The following is a 17186-nucleotide window of genomic DNA, read 5'->3' as shown; positions in this document are numbered from 1 at the left end:
ATCTACTGTAATTGAGGAATGAACAAAAAATATAGCTTTCGTCAAAAAACTTCTTCACGAATTTATGATCAAGATTGTTCTCGACTACTTTTTGGAGGTCCATTCAAAATTAACTTCCAAATGGATTAGGTGGAAATTATGTGGCAGCTAAAAAGACGACCCACACAATTATATTACTCCGTGGGTGTCAACTTCTGTGCCTGAGCAAAAGACATCTTGGAACCAGGCGGAAAATGTCATATCATGATAAAGTCACGGCAAATCATACATAATAGTGATATTACTAATGGTATTCCTTCCTTGACTCAGTACTGGTATAAAGAAAACATCAAACATTCATTTTGGGTGTCTTTTGAATTGATGTTAGTTAGGCCAACTCATTCACATGGTTGGTCTACCTTGTCTGGGCATAGGGCGTCTGGCCAAAGCGTTTAAATCATATGAGACACATACTACGAAAAAATCTATGGCTATGGAATTTTCAAAGCTCTGGGTGATCTGATGTGATCTTCATGAAAGTGATATTAGATAGAACGTAGGTTCTTGGAGTAAGTTTGACCAGCCAAAGTTGGATTTCAGTCAAGATGGACAGACTTCTTCCGCTGTTGGTACTTTTACTCTTCAAGTTCGTAGGTACGTCATGTTACGTCACGTGGTTCTATCTCGGATATATAGTAAACAGGAAGTATATAAGTTCACTATTCAAAATTTGAATTTGAAATTTCATTCTGAATATAAAGGTTTCAGTTCGAATATTAGGCCTACTGCTTTATTTCAAAAACACTTTTATTTCGAATATTATAGTTTCATTTCGGTCGATATAGTATGATTTCAATTTTTTACAGTTTCATTTCGAATATCACCTTTTATTGTGAATACTACAGTTTCATTTCTAATTTTACAGTTTCATTTCGAATTTCACAACTTTATTGTCAATATTACAGTTCCCCATTTCAAATTTTACAATTTACATGTATTGCGAAAATCACAGTTCTATTGCAAATAAATACATGTACTACAGTTTCATTTCAAATACTACAGTTTCATGTCGAACCCTGGGCATTCATTCTATTTATGTGCTTCCATCATATTCATGGAGGTCAAGTACAGGATGAACTTCATATTGATGAATGTGGTTCGATATGCACCGCTTACTATTGCACTCGAAAAGAACCTGCGTTTTTGCTTCAAAGATTCAAATTTGTTATTTGCTTCACTAGATGGCAAGGATGTCGTGGTTGTGTACTTTGTCGCCTCATATACAAGCAATGGAATTGCTAAAGTTCGCGTAAATGGATCACCAGTAGGCTCAAGTAAGATGATATGCTGGGACAGCTCATGGGGGATGGAGGAGGCGAATGTCATCTGTCGGCAGATGGGATTTCTGTGAGTGCATTTACGTCTTCTTTATCTAACCGGGGCATGCGATTGATATATTTTATTTCAGATGGCAAAGACATAGTGGTTGTATATTTTGCCACCTCAGGTGCTACCAGCGGAACGGTCAGAGTTCGCGTCAACGGATTACCAGTAGGCGCTCTCTCAAGTAAGGCGATGTGTTGGGACAGCTCATGGGGGATGGAACAGGCGAATGTTACCTGTCGGCAGATGGGATTTCTGTGAGTGCTTGTTTTTGATAAAATGACCCAATCGTGTGTGCAACATAAAACTTTTGCCCACATGCTCAAGTTTGCAAATTTGGAGAAGAAGAAGTGTGTATAGAATAGCATCCCATATCCGTTTTTAGGACAGAGTAACACTGTAGGCCTGCTAGAAAAGAGAAAGGTGTACCCACCAGACCATTCCAACAGTATGATTAAGTATAGAACAGCATTCGCATGGCGTATTTTCTAATCTTAAAACAAAACAGAGATTTTACAGACCAAGTGAAATAATAGTACTCCAATAAAGGCACTAAAAAATTTAAATTGTCCAATAATCATTGTGAATTAAGATCACTTCTATCCCATGTCTAGAGTAGTGATTTTGCGAAAATAAGTGTTTTTGATTAGTTTAGCGCTCTGTCGATAAATTTCCACAATGTTATACTCTGGAATTTTTAAATATCTTTGCATGCAGAAAAGCGACCTCCACTGGTAATGATAGTGATAAAATTGACCCAATCATTTTTGACGTCCGCTGTTCGGGGACAGAGACAAACCTCGCAGACTGCAGTTACAGCCTCTCAGGACCCTGCCAAAGTAACCAATTTGTCAGTGTCACCTGCTTACGGAATCCAGGTAAACGAACAGAACTATTAGTAGGCCTATTTCTACTTACCGAGTAATTGCTTTAAGACGGTAACTACTGACCAAGTCAAACATGAGCTGAGAGTGAAGATGTTAAATGGCACTCATGCATGTAAAGTTATCATAATGTCCGGAGTAATTTCATGAAAATGTGGCACAACAATACATTATGTGGACCATCAATTATCCAATACATCGTGTCAAATTTACGATGAGATATAACATCATCAGGAAAACTACAGGCGTAGCCAGAGGAAAGGAAAGAGGGCGACAGATCTCCCCTTCTCGGATAACTAGGTTAAATTTACCGAGAGGATCCTTCCAGGTGTAAAAATATTCCGTTAACGGTCCTTCGTATTTGTTGAGTCTGAAATATTGAACCTTATTTTTCTGCCAGCCTTTAATGGCCTATTTGATGTCCGTCTGAACGGTTCAACGGCTCATAAAGGTATAGTCGAGTCACGGCAGACATATCAAGGAAATGCAAAGCAACCGTGGTATGCACTATGTTACAACCTTTGGAGTAAAGAGGATTCTGAGGTTGTCTGTAGGCAGCTTGGATACAGGTGAGTCCAGGCTGACTTGTGGCATTGCCTTGGATAGGTAACGTCCACACCAGCACGAGGACAGCAAAAGAACATCTGCGTCCAACAACACCTTCAAAGAGTATTGACGGCGGATAGAATTTGATATTGAGTTCTTGATAGGCATATCTTTTTATCAGAGTCATGTATACGAGACTCTGATGTTCGGATGGATTGCATCCGGGGTGAAATTTATTCAGTTAAATAATGTTTTATTCTTCGGAAGACAATTAGTTTACAACAATACATTACTCTAGCCCGGGTGATATCCTCTCGGTGGACACTGAGGAATAAATTAATGGAGGCTTGAGGAGCACAAGGGAAGACGTTGTGGTCTTCGAACAAACTTTCAGTTTCACTCATCAGAGCTAATCATTTACACGCATCGCACTAGGGTATTTACTTACCACACTTATATTTCTCTTACCTCGTTGGTCACAGCAACACGAGACATTACAACAATGTCCGCTAAAGCTGTGAATTGTAAATATTTTCAGCGGTGTCAAAGCTACCACGGGCATTATTGGTAGTCTCCCCAATGTTTCCGCTGGAGAGCTCAAGTGTACCGGGACAGAACAGACACTGAGAGGATGCAAGGTGATTAATACATCAGAATGCACCGACAAGACAATATATACTCAAGTCGAATGCAACCTTGACAGTGGTAAGTTCATATTTATAATGCTTATATATTTACACTCAGTCGGTTGTTGTCACTCCCGACGAATTTGCTTCTCATATGAGATAAGAGGCTTTTGCCGAAAAAATAATTTTGTTCTAATCTTCCTTTGACGTTATCTTTCATATATTGTTTTAAGCTAAAACACGTCAAAATATGTCCTTTTCAATACTACAGAGACCCAGCAACCTTTTGATATCCGCCTGACCGGTGGTAATACATCAGCAGGAAGTGTAGAGCTCTTGAAGTACGGTAAATGGGGCGTCATTTGTGATAGGGATGGAGATTGGAACCTTGCGAGCGCCAGGGTTGTGTGCCGACAGCATGGTTTTGTGTGAGTAGATTTTGATCAACAATCTTTAATACATACATGAGGAGCATATACCCAATGATTTCATTAGTGATCGGGTAATAATATGTAAAGTCAAGAACTTAGTGAGCCCCCCTTTAGGTCGGGGGAGCTCCCCCGAACCCCCCTACGAGCATATGTTAAGTGCAAGCTCTAACAACTACAGCTGTTACAATGGGGGGACACCCCCCAAACCCCCCTCCGTCAACATAGGTTTTTACCAGTGCGTTGGGGGGAAGCTCCCCCCAAACCCCCCCCCCCCCCCCCCCCCCCGGTGGACAGTCAACTAGCCCTTCTGTGTCATACTGCTGGAGGGGGGGGTGCGATGGGACCATCCATATAGTTCCTTCCGACACATTTTTGTTTTGGTAATGTAATACATTGTGATTGTCCTTATTCACGGGAATCGGGCGTTTCCAGTGATATACGACACAAATAGGTTGTCCTCATGCATTCACTTTGGAAACGCATTTTAAAATAGATGTTACGTCCTGTTAATGGGGCACGTCATCATCGCGTACATTTGGGAAAAACTCCCTAACGAGACCGAAGCAGACAGCTGAAAGTAGTTTAATTATTGGCCGCTAGGGTGCAGAATGTCGCTCACCCGAATTTTTCACGCAACTTTTGCTAAATAGAGCTAGTTCTAGTTTGTGATTCATTTTGATACTTCAGATTTGGGCAGTAGACCAATATAACTTAGTCGTCAGTGTGGTTTTAAGCTGGAAAAACGTATTTGTTTTTCTTAAAGTGCCTTTTTTGGACGGGTGTGTGCGATTGTTTTGTTTTTATGTCACGTGACCTCGATCATGTCGACACAAAATTGAAATAAACCACCCTTTTCTGTCATTATTTAGGACGGATATTTCTCTGATAAAAATATTAATAAGCCCCCCTTTAGGAGGGGCTCTTAAGATACACGTGTGTGTGGGAGTATATACTGATTTGATGAGAAATAAAGAGAGTAAATATTGTATATCCTACAAACAATTTTTTTTGGTATTTTTCTGAATTAACTCCGTTGAGTTTACCGATTTCTCCGCGATCTTCCGGTGGTGGTTGCTATCCCATTGGTTGAAATTAATTTAAATTAATTTAAATCTTCATGGGAATTCGCTACATCATATGCCTAAGAAATTGGCCAATTATATTAATATTTCTTAGGCATATGATGTAGCGAATTCCCATGAAGATTTAAATTAATTTAAATTAATTTCAACCAATGGGATAGCAACCACCACCGGAAGATCGCGGAGAAATCGGTAAACTCAACGGAGTTAATTCAGAAAAATACCAAAAAAAATTGTTTGTAGGATATACAATATTTACTCTCTTTATTTCTCATCAAATCAGTATATACTCCCACACACACGTGTATCTTAAGAGCCCCTCCTAAAGGGGGGCTTATCAAATATCTCGGACACTCTCTGTTTCTGAATTTGTTTTGTTCAGGAAATAATAGGGATTTTTGGGAAATCTAAAAATTTTCCGTATCGGTATCGATTTCGCGTAAGGTCGCGTCACAGATTATGTTACCTCATTCGCAAAATTGTTACGGACTCGTTACGGCATGGGGGCGATTCTTTGATTTCTCGAAGCTCGCTACTCTGTTCTCATGTACACTTTTGATAAATTCCAGTATGATAGAGATTTTTGTACATTCAGTGATGCCATCCGGGTGACAAAGCCAGCTGAGTTCGGCCAAGGCAATGGTTCAATACAGCTGAAGAACCCCGGGTGTAAGGGAGACGAATGGAGCATAGAGAAGTGTCCAATACCATACGGTTGGGGAGGTGGCGTCAAAGCATGCCAGACAAAGGACACGGCAGGCGTTGTTTGCAGCCCGGAAAAATGTAAGGCACGTCAGACAAAAGATATGGAAGGCGTTGTTTCCAGCCCAGTTTGTAAAGCGAAGATCGAGTTTTTTAGGACTGTAAAAGATTTAATATTCATGTTAATTACAATATAAACGTCACCTGATGCGAATATGTAGCAAATTAACGTAGGTTGTAATATTTTGTGTCTTTCTCATCTCCAGTTAATGATCAAACTTATTGTTTCTTTCTTCATCATCAGTTCCTACGTATGACATCAGTATAACAATGTGCACACTAAAGACATCGAAATCTTTTGGAAGATTCTTCCTTCACAGCCAAGGATTCCCTCAACTCTTCAACTACGAGGCGCAGACACATCATTTGTGCACCATGACCTCGAATACCATCATAGAGTTCTCAATATACATCCACTACAAGAGGTTCAAGGAAAACCATGGCGAAACACTGTCATTTCAAGGCATTGATACCCAGACAACGAGTAGTACCTTCTACAATCTCCAACTCTACGGGGATAATTCGGACCCTGGACCTTATACATTAAATACCGCCTCACTGACGATGGAATTCAAGTCGAACGGTGCTACAGGAAAGGGAAAGTTCCGACTTGAAATAAGAGGTATGAGTTCCAAACGTTACAACCGGAATCACCACACTCAGCTCACCCCTACCTCCTTTTAAATGATTTAGAATTTTCAGATTTTGAGAAAACACGAGATAGAGATAGAGTTTTTTTGCAATATGTATTGAATCAAAAGATGTATGACTTCTCGTCATCAACATCCTCTAAACTAAAAGTCACATTTACCAAAGCCTACGCTTTTCCAATGGAGGAAGATCAGCCAGCTGTATGATACAGGCGCCCTAATTAAAGGTGACAGTGAAGTTCAAACAAGAATAATTCAGGTAGCTTATTCCTTAAGAGTCAAATATTCAGCTATGAGGCACAGACTCACTTTATTTGTACCATGACCCGACTGCCAATATACAAGTAGATTTTAGTGAAGAATTTAGATGGGGGCGCACGCGCACGACCTTTTGGTCAGAGGGCTACGATTTTTCAGGATGCCTTTTCCCAAGAAGCAAATGATCTAAACCCGTCACTTCCAAATCGCACCCTGGGTGGTGGCTCTACCCCTTCCCTTTTTTAAAGTTGTTCGTCATCGCAATGGGAAGAGCTCCGCCAGCTGATGTATTGTCGAACGGAGCGATCTACGTCCTAAATATCATATACTTGACCAGCGTTTACTTGTGTTAGTCGGACAACTACATGAGATGAAAAGTATTTTATAGACAAAGGTTACTCTTTGTTTTGTTTTTGTCTTGTTAGTATAAAATGACTTTTCTGTTAACCTGTACCTGATTTACGCCAATTTATCCTTTTAGTCCCAAATGGTGCAGACATCGCTTTGTCGTGCTCCAGTCGGACTCCGACTATTCCATCGACTGCAACAACCACGTCTACAACAATTCTACCACCTGCTACATCTGTGACCAGCACACAGACTGTACCATCCGACACGTCCATTGCCAACACATCCAAAAAGAATTTACCACCTTCCACACAATGCGTGACAATAGGTATGCATCGCAAAAGTCACTTCAAGGAACGTGGAAGGGGTGTGAAATTAAGAACCCAGTCACTGCATGGTGAGACTTAAGTCATTTCGAATGTGTTACGTACCGGGTGGGACCTTGAGGATTCCAAGGAACATAAAGATTGGGTAACGGGTTGTCTGACAAGGGAATATTGCTTCTTTTGAATCAACTTGTTAAACTTTTTATCTTTAAAACTCGGAGCTTTTGCCGTTTTGTCCGAGAATTTTGTCTCCATTGTCTCCAGCAATGAACAATCATCACTGTTTTTCATCTTCTTGATTTCATCTTTATCAAATCTTAGTCCAACTGCATCCTCAATCAAAGGAGCAAATCGACCTGTTACGATAGCTCTTGTTCAATAACTTTTTTTCTGTCGTCGATGTATTATAAATGCAATTTCCTTTTTGGGTGATTTCGTTGCAGTTGATGTTGTCGTCGGCGGGCTATTTGGAGCAATCATTGTGGCGATGATAGCTATCATTTTAGGCGTTGTTCTGTGGTAAGCAACACTTTAATCAGTCAGGTTAAAACAAAATGTGAATCAAAAGTAGAATGAAGAACATAAATACAAATAGGAACTCCAAGATATATAATTTTTCAACATTTCGTCAATATCGGAATATTTGATGGTCACTGGCAAATCTATTTGCAGGATGCTCATACCAGATAGTATGTCTCCATAAAAAGTATGTCAACTTTTGTTCGCTAGGATCGGGCTTCCAGATTCTACCCGAGTGAATCATTACCCTACACATTTTACAGATTGCGATAATGGGGAAAATATACACTAGGTTATATGCTGGAACCATGGTGTTGTACAACCAGCACAGCCATGGACAACCACTACGAGTGACACATACATATAAGATTATAATGAAACTTTTACTTACCTATAGGAAGCTTGGACTGTTACGATTCGGGAAGAGACAGAGTCCTCGACCCGCAAGGGCCACGAGAGGTTACGAGGACACGAGAGTTGAATTTACTGGAGTTGATGATAGATCAGCTTACGCCAACGTCAGGACGGAGTACGTCAATAATGCATTCATCCTTGATGGTAGTTCTCCGATGACCGACCAAGACGCCACTTCTCCATACGCAAATGTGCGGGAGTTGGGGCAGGATGTATCAAGAGAGAACCAGATTCATCTCCAGGATCCAGTGCCCGAAGCTCCGTATGACGACGTGAGAAGCTTTGATCCCAACAACACGGCCGAGAGCGTGTCCGAGTGTGTGACCGAGAGCGTGGCCGAGAGCGGTTCAAACCAGGCCCACGGAGGCCCAAGTGAGACTCAAAGTCACTCGTATGACAATGTGGCTCACAGTGAAGAGTCACCATATGCACATCTGGATCCCGTAAACCATCAGGACTATCTGGATTTCAAGGAGCTCAGCCCGGAACAGATGAGACCTATCTGAAGTTAGACTTAGGTTAGCTCTGTCACCATTCACTGATTAGTGAGTGTAGACAAACTATTATAGACTAAAGCTATCATGTTTAAGGACTGCCACTCAAAGGATGACTATCATGAGTTTATTTCTTAGATTTTATAGATAATTTGAAAGAATCGCATACGGCATCGTCACGTCAGGCAATCACGGCTGATTATAGTGAAAAAAATAAAAAAACAACACTTTCAACAAAACGGATATTCGTAGGCCTGTAAAAATTTATCCACTGGTAGATTTCATTGTGAATATGCCGCTGGTAGTTTATCATACCGCGCTTAATAGTACGTGGGCCAATTACAACACGCCGATGAGGGTCACGTTTGGTAAATAAAATTTTTCAGAGGTGTTTTGGGGAAACAAAAATCTGATATCTTCACTGTTTTGTTGAAAACAAATCAAATTCTTATATTTACAGCTGAAATTTACTGAAATCTACTGTAATTAAAGAATGTATAAAAAATATAGCTTTTGTCAAAAAAATTCTTCACGAATTTAAGATCAAGATGTTCTCGACTAATTTTTGGAGGTCCATTCAAAATTAACTTCCAAATGGATTAGGTGGAAATTATGTGGCAGCTAAAAAGATGTATATATTAGACCCACACAATTATATTACTCCGAGGGAGTCGACTTCTGTGCCTGAGCAAAAGACATCTTGGAACCAGGCGGAAAGACACGGCAAATCATATATGATAGTGATATTACTAATGGTATTCCTTCCTTGACTCAGTACTGGTATAAAGAAAACATCAAACATACATTTTTGGTGTCTTTTGAATTTATCTTAGTTAGGCCAACTCATTCACATGGTTGGTCTTTCTTGTATGGGGATGGGGCGTCTTGCCAAAGCGTTTAAATCATATAAGACACATACTAGGAAAAAATCTATGCCTATGGAATTTTCAAAGCTCTGGGTGATCAGAAGTGATCTTCATGAAAGTGATAGGGAGAACGTAGGTTCTTGCAGAAAGTTTGATCAGCCAAAGTAGGACATCAGTCACGATGGACAGACTTCTCCCGCTGTTGGTACTTTTACTCTTCAAGTTCGTAGGTACGTCATGTTACGTCACGTGATTCTATCTCGGATAGTAAACAGGAAGTATCACCTAACTATTCAAAATTTGAATTCGAAATTTCATACTGCCATATAAAGGTTTCAGTTCGAATATTACTGCTTTATTTCAAAAACACTTTTATTTCGAATATCATAGTTTCGTTTCGGTCGATATAGTGTGATTTCAATTTTTTACAGTTTCATTTCGAATATCACCTTTTATTGTGAATACTGCTGTTTCATTTTAAATTTTACAGTTTCATTTCGAATTTCACAACTTTATTGTCAATATCACAGTTCCCCATTTCAAATTTTACAATTTCCATGCATTGCGAAAATCACAGTTCTATTGCAAATAAATAAATGTACTACAGTTTCATTTCAAATACTAGTTTCATGTCGAACACTGGGCATTCATTCTATTTATGGGCTTCCATCATATTCATGGAGGTCAAGTACAAGATGAACTTCATATTGATAAATGTGGTTCGCTTTGCACCACTTACTATTGCACTCAAAAAGAATCTGCGTTTTTTTTCAAACCGGGGACAAATTTGTTATTTGCTTCACTACATTGCAAGGACATAGTGGTTGTACACTTTGCCATCTCAGATGCTACTAGTGAATGGAGTTTTCAAAGTTGACGTCAATGCCTCATCAATAAACCCAGGACACTGCGTTGGGACAGCTCATGGGGGCTGAAGGGGGCTGAAGGGGGCTGAAGGGGGCGAGTGTTGCTTGTCGGCAGATGGGATTTCTGTGAGTGCCTTTACGTCTTCTTTATCTAACCGGGGCATGCGATTGATATTTTTTGTTCCAGGTGGCACAGACATAGTGGTTGTATGTTTTGCCAACTCAGGTGCTACCAGCGGAACGGTCAGAGTTCGCGTCAACGGATCACCAGAGAAACCAAGTAAGACGATATGTTGGGACAGCACATGGGGGATGGAGGAGGCGAATGTTACCTGTCGGCAGATGGGATTTCTGTGAGTGCCTTTACGTCTTCTTTATCTAACCGGGGCATGCGATTGATATTTTTTGTTCCAGGTGGCAAAGACATAGTTGTTGTATATTTTGCCGGCTCAGGTGCTACCAGCCGATCGGTCAGAGTTCGCGTCAACGGATTACCAGTAGGCGCTGTCTCAAGTAAGGCGATGTGTTGGGACAGCTCATGGGGGATGGAGGAGGCGAATGTGACCTGTCGGCAGATGTTATTTCTGTGAGTGCTTGGTTTTGATAAAATGACCCAATCGTGTGTGCAGCATAAAACTTTTGCCCACATGGTAAAGTTTGAAAATTTGGAGAAGAAGAAATGTGTATAGAATAGCATCCCATATCCGTTTTTAAGATACAGTAACACCGGAGGCCTGCTAGAAAAGAGAAAGGTGTACCCACTAGACCATTCCAACAGTATGATTAAGTATAGAACAGCATTCGCATGGCGTATTTTCTAATCTTAAAACAAAACAGAGATTTTACAGACCAAGTGAAATAATAGTACTCCAATAAAGGCACTAAAAAAATTAAATTGTCCAATAATCATTGTGAATTAAGATCACTTCTATCCCATGTCTAGAGTAGTGATTTTGCGAAAATAAGTGTTTTTGATTAGTTTAGCGCTCTGTCGATAAATTTCCACAATGTTATACTCTGGAATTTTTAAATATCTTTGCATGCAGAAAAGCGACCTCCACTGGTAATGATAGTGATAAAATTGACCCAATCATTTTTGACGTCCGCTGTTCGGGGACAGAGACAAACCTCGCAGACTGCAGTTACAGCCTCTCAGGACCCTGCCAAAGTAACCAATTTGTCAGTGTCACCTGCTTACGGAATCCAGGTAAACGAACAGAACTATTAGTAGGCCTATTTCTACTTACCGAGTAATTGCTTTAAGACGGTAACTACTGACCAAGTCAAACATGAGCTGAGAGTGAAGATGTTAAATGGCACTCATGCATGTAAAGTTATCATAATGTCCGGAGTAATTTCATGAAAATGTGGCACAACAATACATTATGTGGACCATCAATTATCCAATACATCGTGTCAAATTTACGATGAGATATAACATCATCAGGAAAACTACAGGCGTAGCCAGAGGAAAGGAAAGAGGGCGACAGATCTCCCCTTCTCGGATAACTAGGTTAAATTTACCGAGAGGATCCTTCCAGGTGTAAAAATATTCCGTTAACGGTCCTTCGTATTTGTTGAGTCTGAAATATTGAACCTTATTTTTCTGCCAGCCTTTAATGGCCTATTTGATGTCCGTCTGAACGGTTCAACGGCTCATAAAGGTATAGTCGAGTCACGGCAGACATATCAAGGAAATGCAAAGCAACCGTGGTATGCACTATGTTACAACCTTTGGAGTAAAGAGGATTCTGAGGTTGTCTGTAGGCAGCTTGGATACAGGTGAGTCCAGGCTGACTTGTGGCATTGCCTTGGATAGGTAACGTCCACACCAGCACGAGGACAGCAAAAGAACATCTGCGTCCAACAACACCTTCAAAGAGTATTGACGGCGGATAGAATTTGATATTGAGTTCTTGATAGGCATATCTTTTTATCAGAGTCATGTATACGAGACTCTGATGTTCGGATGGATTGCATCCGGGGTGAAATTTATTCAGTTAAATAATGTTTTATTCTTCGGAAGACAATTAGTTTACAACAATACATTACTCTAGCCCGGGTGATATCCTCTCGGTGGACACTGAGGAATAAATTAATGGAGGCTTGAGGAGCACAAGGGAAGACGTTGTGGTCTTCGAACAAACTTTCAGTTTCACTCATCAGAGCTAATCATTTACACGCATCGCACTAGGGTATTTACTTACCACACTTATATTTCTCTTACCTCGTTGGTCACAGCAACACGAGACATTACAACAATGTCCGCTAAAGCTGTGAATTGTAAATATTTTCAGCGGTGTCAAAGCTACCACGGGCATTATTGGTAGTCTCCCCAATGTTTCCGCTGGAGAGCTCAAGTGTACCGGGACAGAACAGACCTTGAGAGGATGCGGTGTGATTCCAACATCAGAATGCACCGACAAGACAATATATACTCAAGTCGAATGCAACCTTGACAGTGGTAAGTTCTTATTTAAAATGCTTAGATATTTACACTCAGTCGGTTGTTGCCACTCCCAACGAATTTGCTTCTCATATGAGATAAGAGGCTTTTGCCGAAAAAATAATTTTGTTCTAATCTTCCTTTGACGTTATCTTTCATATATTGTTTTAAGCTAAAACACGTCAAATATGTCCTTTTCAATACTACAGAGACCCAGCAACCTTTTGATATCCGCCTGACCGGTGGTAATACATCAGCAGGAAGTGTAGAGCTCTTGAAGAACGGTAAATGGGGCGTCATCTGTGATAAGGATGGAGAATGGAAGCTTGCGAGCGCCAGGGTTGTGTGTCGACAGCTTGGTTTTGTGTGAGTAGATTTTGATCAACAATCTTTAATACATACATGAGGAGCACATACCCAATGGTTTCATTAGTGATCGGCTAGTATCAAATATCTTGGACACTCTCTGTTTCCGGATTTGTTTTGTTCAGGAAATAATAGGGACTCTAGGGAAATCAAAAAATCCTCCGTATCAGTATCGATTTCCCGAAAGGTTATGTTACCTCCTACGTAAAATTGATACGGATACGTTACGGCATTGGGGCGATTCTTTGATTTCCCGAAGCTCGCTACTCTGATCTCATGAACACTATTGATAAATTCCAGTATGATAGAGATGTTTGTACATTCAGTGATGCCATCCGTGTGACAGAGCCAGCTGAGTTCGGCCAAGGCAATGGTTCAATACACCTGAAGAACCCCGGGTGTAAGGGAGACGAATGGAGCATAGAGAGGTGTCCAAGACCATACGGTTGGGGAGGTGGCGTCAAAGCATGCCAGACAAAGGACACGGCAGGCGTTGTTTGCAGCCCGGAAAAATGTAAGGCGAACGTGGTGTTCTTTTACGTGACGTAAGAATCTTACATCAGTCTTACATCTGCTGCGAATACTAGTATATAGCAAATTGGTTGCAGTAATTGGTTACCGACGTCTTTCTCGTCTCCAGTGAATGATCAACCTTAATGTTTTTCTGCCTCTTCAGTTCCTGCGTATGACATCAGCTCAACACGCTACACACCAAACACATCGAAATCTTTTAGAAGATTCTTCCTTCACAGCCAAGGATTCCCTCAACTCTTCAACTACGAGGCGCAGACACATCATTTGTGCACCATGACCTCGAATACCATCATAGAGTTCTCCATATATATCCACTACAAGAAATTCCAGGAAAACCATAGCGAAACACTGTCATTCCAAGCCAATGATTCCCAGGCAACGAGTAGTACCTTCAACCGTCTTCAACTCTACGGGAATAATTCGGACCCTGGACCTTATACAACAAATACCAAATCAATGACGATGGAATTCAAGTCGAATGGTGCTACAGGAAGTGGAAAGTTCCGACTTGAAATAAGAGGTATGAGATGCAAAACGTCATCACAAGAATTAGAACGACTAGCCTGATTGAAATAGACTTACCACCATCACGTAACCAGTGGGTTTCAATATACTCCGCCTGTCGATAGGAGTAAAAAAGCCTGATCTCAGGATGAGATTGTAATATATTATTGATTGATATTTGGGATAGTTTCAATTTCAGTCCCTGCTAGCATAGCTGTGTCTTTAAGCTGCTACAACCTAACGACAACACCAACGACAACATCATCAACATCAACAACATCAACAACATCGACCACAAGCGTCACTTCTCAAGGTAACCCTACCGACACGACCACTGCATTGGTATCCAATACCGCGACTGGAGGCTCTACAAAAGGTGAAGTCACAGAACCAATCACCACACCAGTTTCCATGACAACCGATCAAACAGATTCAACCACGTCTGCGTCAGGTAACATGCTCACTAATGAATCTTGCTTCGCTTCTAGCTGGTACATGAAGTGCACGTAATTGGTCAGTATGGAGGCTAATTGTACTCATCCTATAGGCCTGGTGTGTTGTGTTGTCACGTGTGATGACCAGTGCCAGTGGTCAATTTTATTAGCTGATGTCATTACCCATAGATGAAGATATTATCTTAAGTGGCGAGATCGGTCACAACTTCAGATCAGTGGTAGCCATCTTTGCCTATGTTGTCATTCACACACTCAAGATGTTTTTCATCCCAAATGTTCAATTTGTGGCGAATATGCAACAAGAAAGAGGTCCAAGACATGAACGATCGGCAGCAGTAAGTTCCGAACGAGCGACAGGCTGCCATCTGTAGTCAGAGTTGACAACTATAGTTGGTGTGACACTCAGCACCTCAACAACAACACCATGTCTGACACCTAACACGGAACACCCAACACCTAACACCAAACTGACCCCAGGATTAGAGGGGTCAGATTAGGTGTAACCCCTAACACTGACACCCAACACTGGGTGTAACACTGGCTGTGACCTCACCTAATGTATCCTGAGTTCTATGTGTCCCAGTTGTATGGGAAGGTGAGTTGGAGGTAAGGGTCAGATTGTCCAAAAATACCCGTACAACTGTTACGCATAGAACCAACCAAGAAAACATATCTATACAGTCCTACCTACATATCTATACAGTCCTAGACCTACTTCATTTTTTGGGTGTTTTCGTTGCAGTTGATGGTGTCGTCGGCGGGCTAGTTGGAGCAATCGTGGTGGCGGCAATAGCTCTCATTTTGGGTGTTGCTCTCTGATAAGCTTCGATTTATTAGTCATGTTAAAACAAAATATGACCTAAAAAACTAGACTATAATATCCATGAAAATAGGAACTAATCCAAGATATGTTTGTTACATTTTACAATCGTAGTATTTGAAAAAAGAGTCACTGACGTGCTCTTTGCATGTTGCTCATTTTCATCAAGGGACTCGGTCGTGTGAAAAGTATGCCAATTACATTTCGCCACTCCACTACTTGGGTCGGGCGCGAAAATTCTTCCCGGGGTGTGTTTAACTTATTTTATCTTCTCATTATAAAGATTATGATAATGGCGAAAATATACACGAGGATATATGCTGGAGCCACAAGTATATAAACATGTACATGTACGTGTTGGACAACCAGCACAGCCATGGACAACCATACGCCTACGACATATACTTATAAGATTCTAATTAACTTTTACTTGCCTATAGGAAGCTTGGACTGGTGCGATTCGGGAAGAGACGGAATCTTCGACCTGCAAATGACACAGGAGGTTACGACGACAAAAGAGTGGAATTCTCAGGAATTGAGAATGGTTCTGCTTACGCCAACGTCGGGACGGAGTACGTCAATGATGCATTCATCCTTGACGGTAGTTCTCCGATGACCGACCAAGACGCCACTTCTCCATACGCAAATGTGCGGGAGTTTGGGCAAGATGAATCCAGGGTGAACCAGAGTCATCTCCAGGATCCAGTGTCCGAAGCTCCGTATGACGACGTGCGAAGCGTCGGTCCCAACAACACGACCGAGAGCGTGACCGAGAGCGGTTCAAACCAGGCCCACGGAGGCCCAAGAGAGACTCAGAGTCTCTCGAATGACGATCCGCCTCATAGTGAAGAGTCACCATATGCACATCTGGATCCCGTAAACCATCAGGACTATCTGGATTTCAGGGAGCTCAGCCCGGAACAGATGAGACCTATCTGAAGTAAGACTTCGGTTGGCTCTGTCGCCATTCACTGATTAGTGAGTGTAGACAAACTATTATAGACTAAAGCTATCATGTTTAAGGACTGCCACTCAAAGGATGACTATCATGAGTTTATTTCTTAGATTTTATAGATAATTTGAAAGAATCGCATACGGCATCGTCACGTCAGGCAATCACGGCTGATTATAGTGAAAAAAATAAAAAAACAACACTTTCAACAAAACTGATATTCGTAGGCCTGTAAAAATTTATCCACTGGTAGATTTCGTTGTGAATACCGTAGGTAGTTTATCATACCGCGCTTTATAGTACGCGGGCCAATCACAACACGCCGATGAGGGTCACGTTTGGTAAATAAAATTTTTGAGAGGTGTTTTGGGGAAACAAAAATCTGATATTTTCACTGTTTTGTTGAAAAAAATCAAAATCTTATATTTTCAGCTGAAATTTACTGAAATCTTCTGTAATTAAAGAATGAATAAAAAATATAGCTTTTGTCAAAAAACTTCTTCACGAATTTATGATCAAGATGTTCTCGACTACTTTCTGGAGGTCCATTTAAACTTAACATCCTAATAGATTAGGTGGAAATCCCATATCATATATAATAGTGATATATTACTAATAATATGCCTTTCTTGACTCAGTACCGGTATAAAGAAAACAACAAATATTTTTGGTGTC

The 17186-nt window shown here is 40.9% G+C and overlaps 2 protein-coding genes across 5 annotated transcripts; both read left to right on the top strand.

The window, feature by feature from the left end:
- Positions 1-421: 421 nt before the first annotated feature.
- LOC135502086 (uncharacterized) lies at positions 422-9381 on the top strand. Of its 3 annotated transcripts, none has more exons than XM_064794630.1 (11): positions 422-633; positions 1448-1619; positions 2080-2240; positions 2647-2815; positions 3331-3497; positions 3690-3846; positions 5527-5714; positions 5938-6315; positions 7083-7277; positions 7719-7794; positions 8192-9381. In XM_064794630.1, exons 1-11 carry the CDS (start codon positions 585-587, stop codon positions 8712-8714), a joined length of 2235 nt encoding a protein of 744 aa, XP_064650700.1. In that variant the 5' UTR covers positions 422-584; the 3' UTR covers positions 8715-9381. The 3 variants fall into 3 exon arrangements, with proteins under 3 accessions (XP_064650700.1, XP_064650698.1, XP_064650699.1); XM_064794628.1 differs by having other exon boundaries at positions 7083-7346; XM_064794629.1 differs by lacking the exon at positions 1448-1619 and adding an exon at positions 1221-1386 and having other exon boundaries at positions 7083-7346.
- A 172-nt stretch (positions 9382-9553) lies between these two features.
- On the top strand, positions 9554-16839 carry LOC135502106 (deleted in malignant brain tumors 1 protein-like). 2 transcript variants are annotated; one of them, XM_064794670.1, is made up of 10 exons: positions 9554-9798; positions 10622-10787; positions 11481-11641; positions 12048-12216; positions 12732-12898; positions 13090-13246; positions 13573-13760; positions 13923-14300; positions 14484-14735; positions 16000-16839. In XM_064794670.1, the coding sequence occupies exons 1-10, from the start codon at positions 9750-9752 to the stop codon at positions 16173-16175; spliced, it is 1863 nt and encodes a 620-aa protein (XP_064650740.1). In that variant the 5' UTR covers positions 9554-9749; the 3' UTR covers positions 16176-16839. The 2 variants fall into 2 exon arrangements, with proteins under 2 accessions (XP_064650740.1, XP_064650741.1); XM_064794671.1 differs by lacking the exon at positions 16000-16839 and adding an exon at positions 15482-15957.
- The last annotated feature ends 347 nt before the right edge of the window (positions 16840-17186 follow it).

Source organism: Lineus longissimus, chromosome 18 (genome assembly GCF_910592395.1).
Source record: "Lineus longissimus chromosome 18, tnLinLong1.2, whole genome shotgun sequence".
In the NCBI taxonomy this organism is placed as follows: domain Eukaryota; kingdom Metazoa; phylum Nemertea; class Pilidiophora; order Heteronemertea; family Lineidae; genus Lineus; species Lineus longissimus.
The sequence above is the reverse complement of the archived record's forward strand: the minus strand, read 5'-3'. Positions and strand labels throughout refer to the sequence as shown.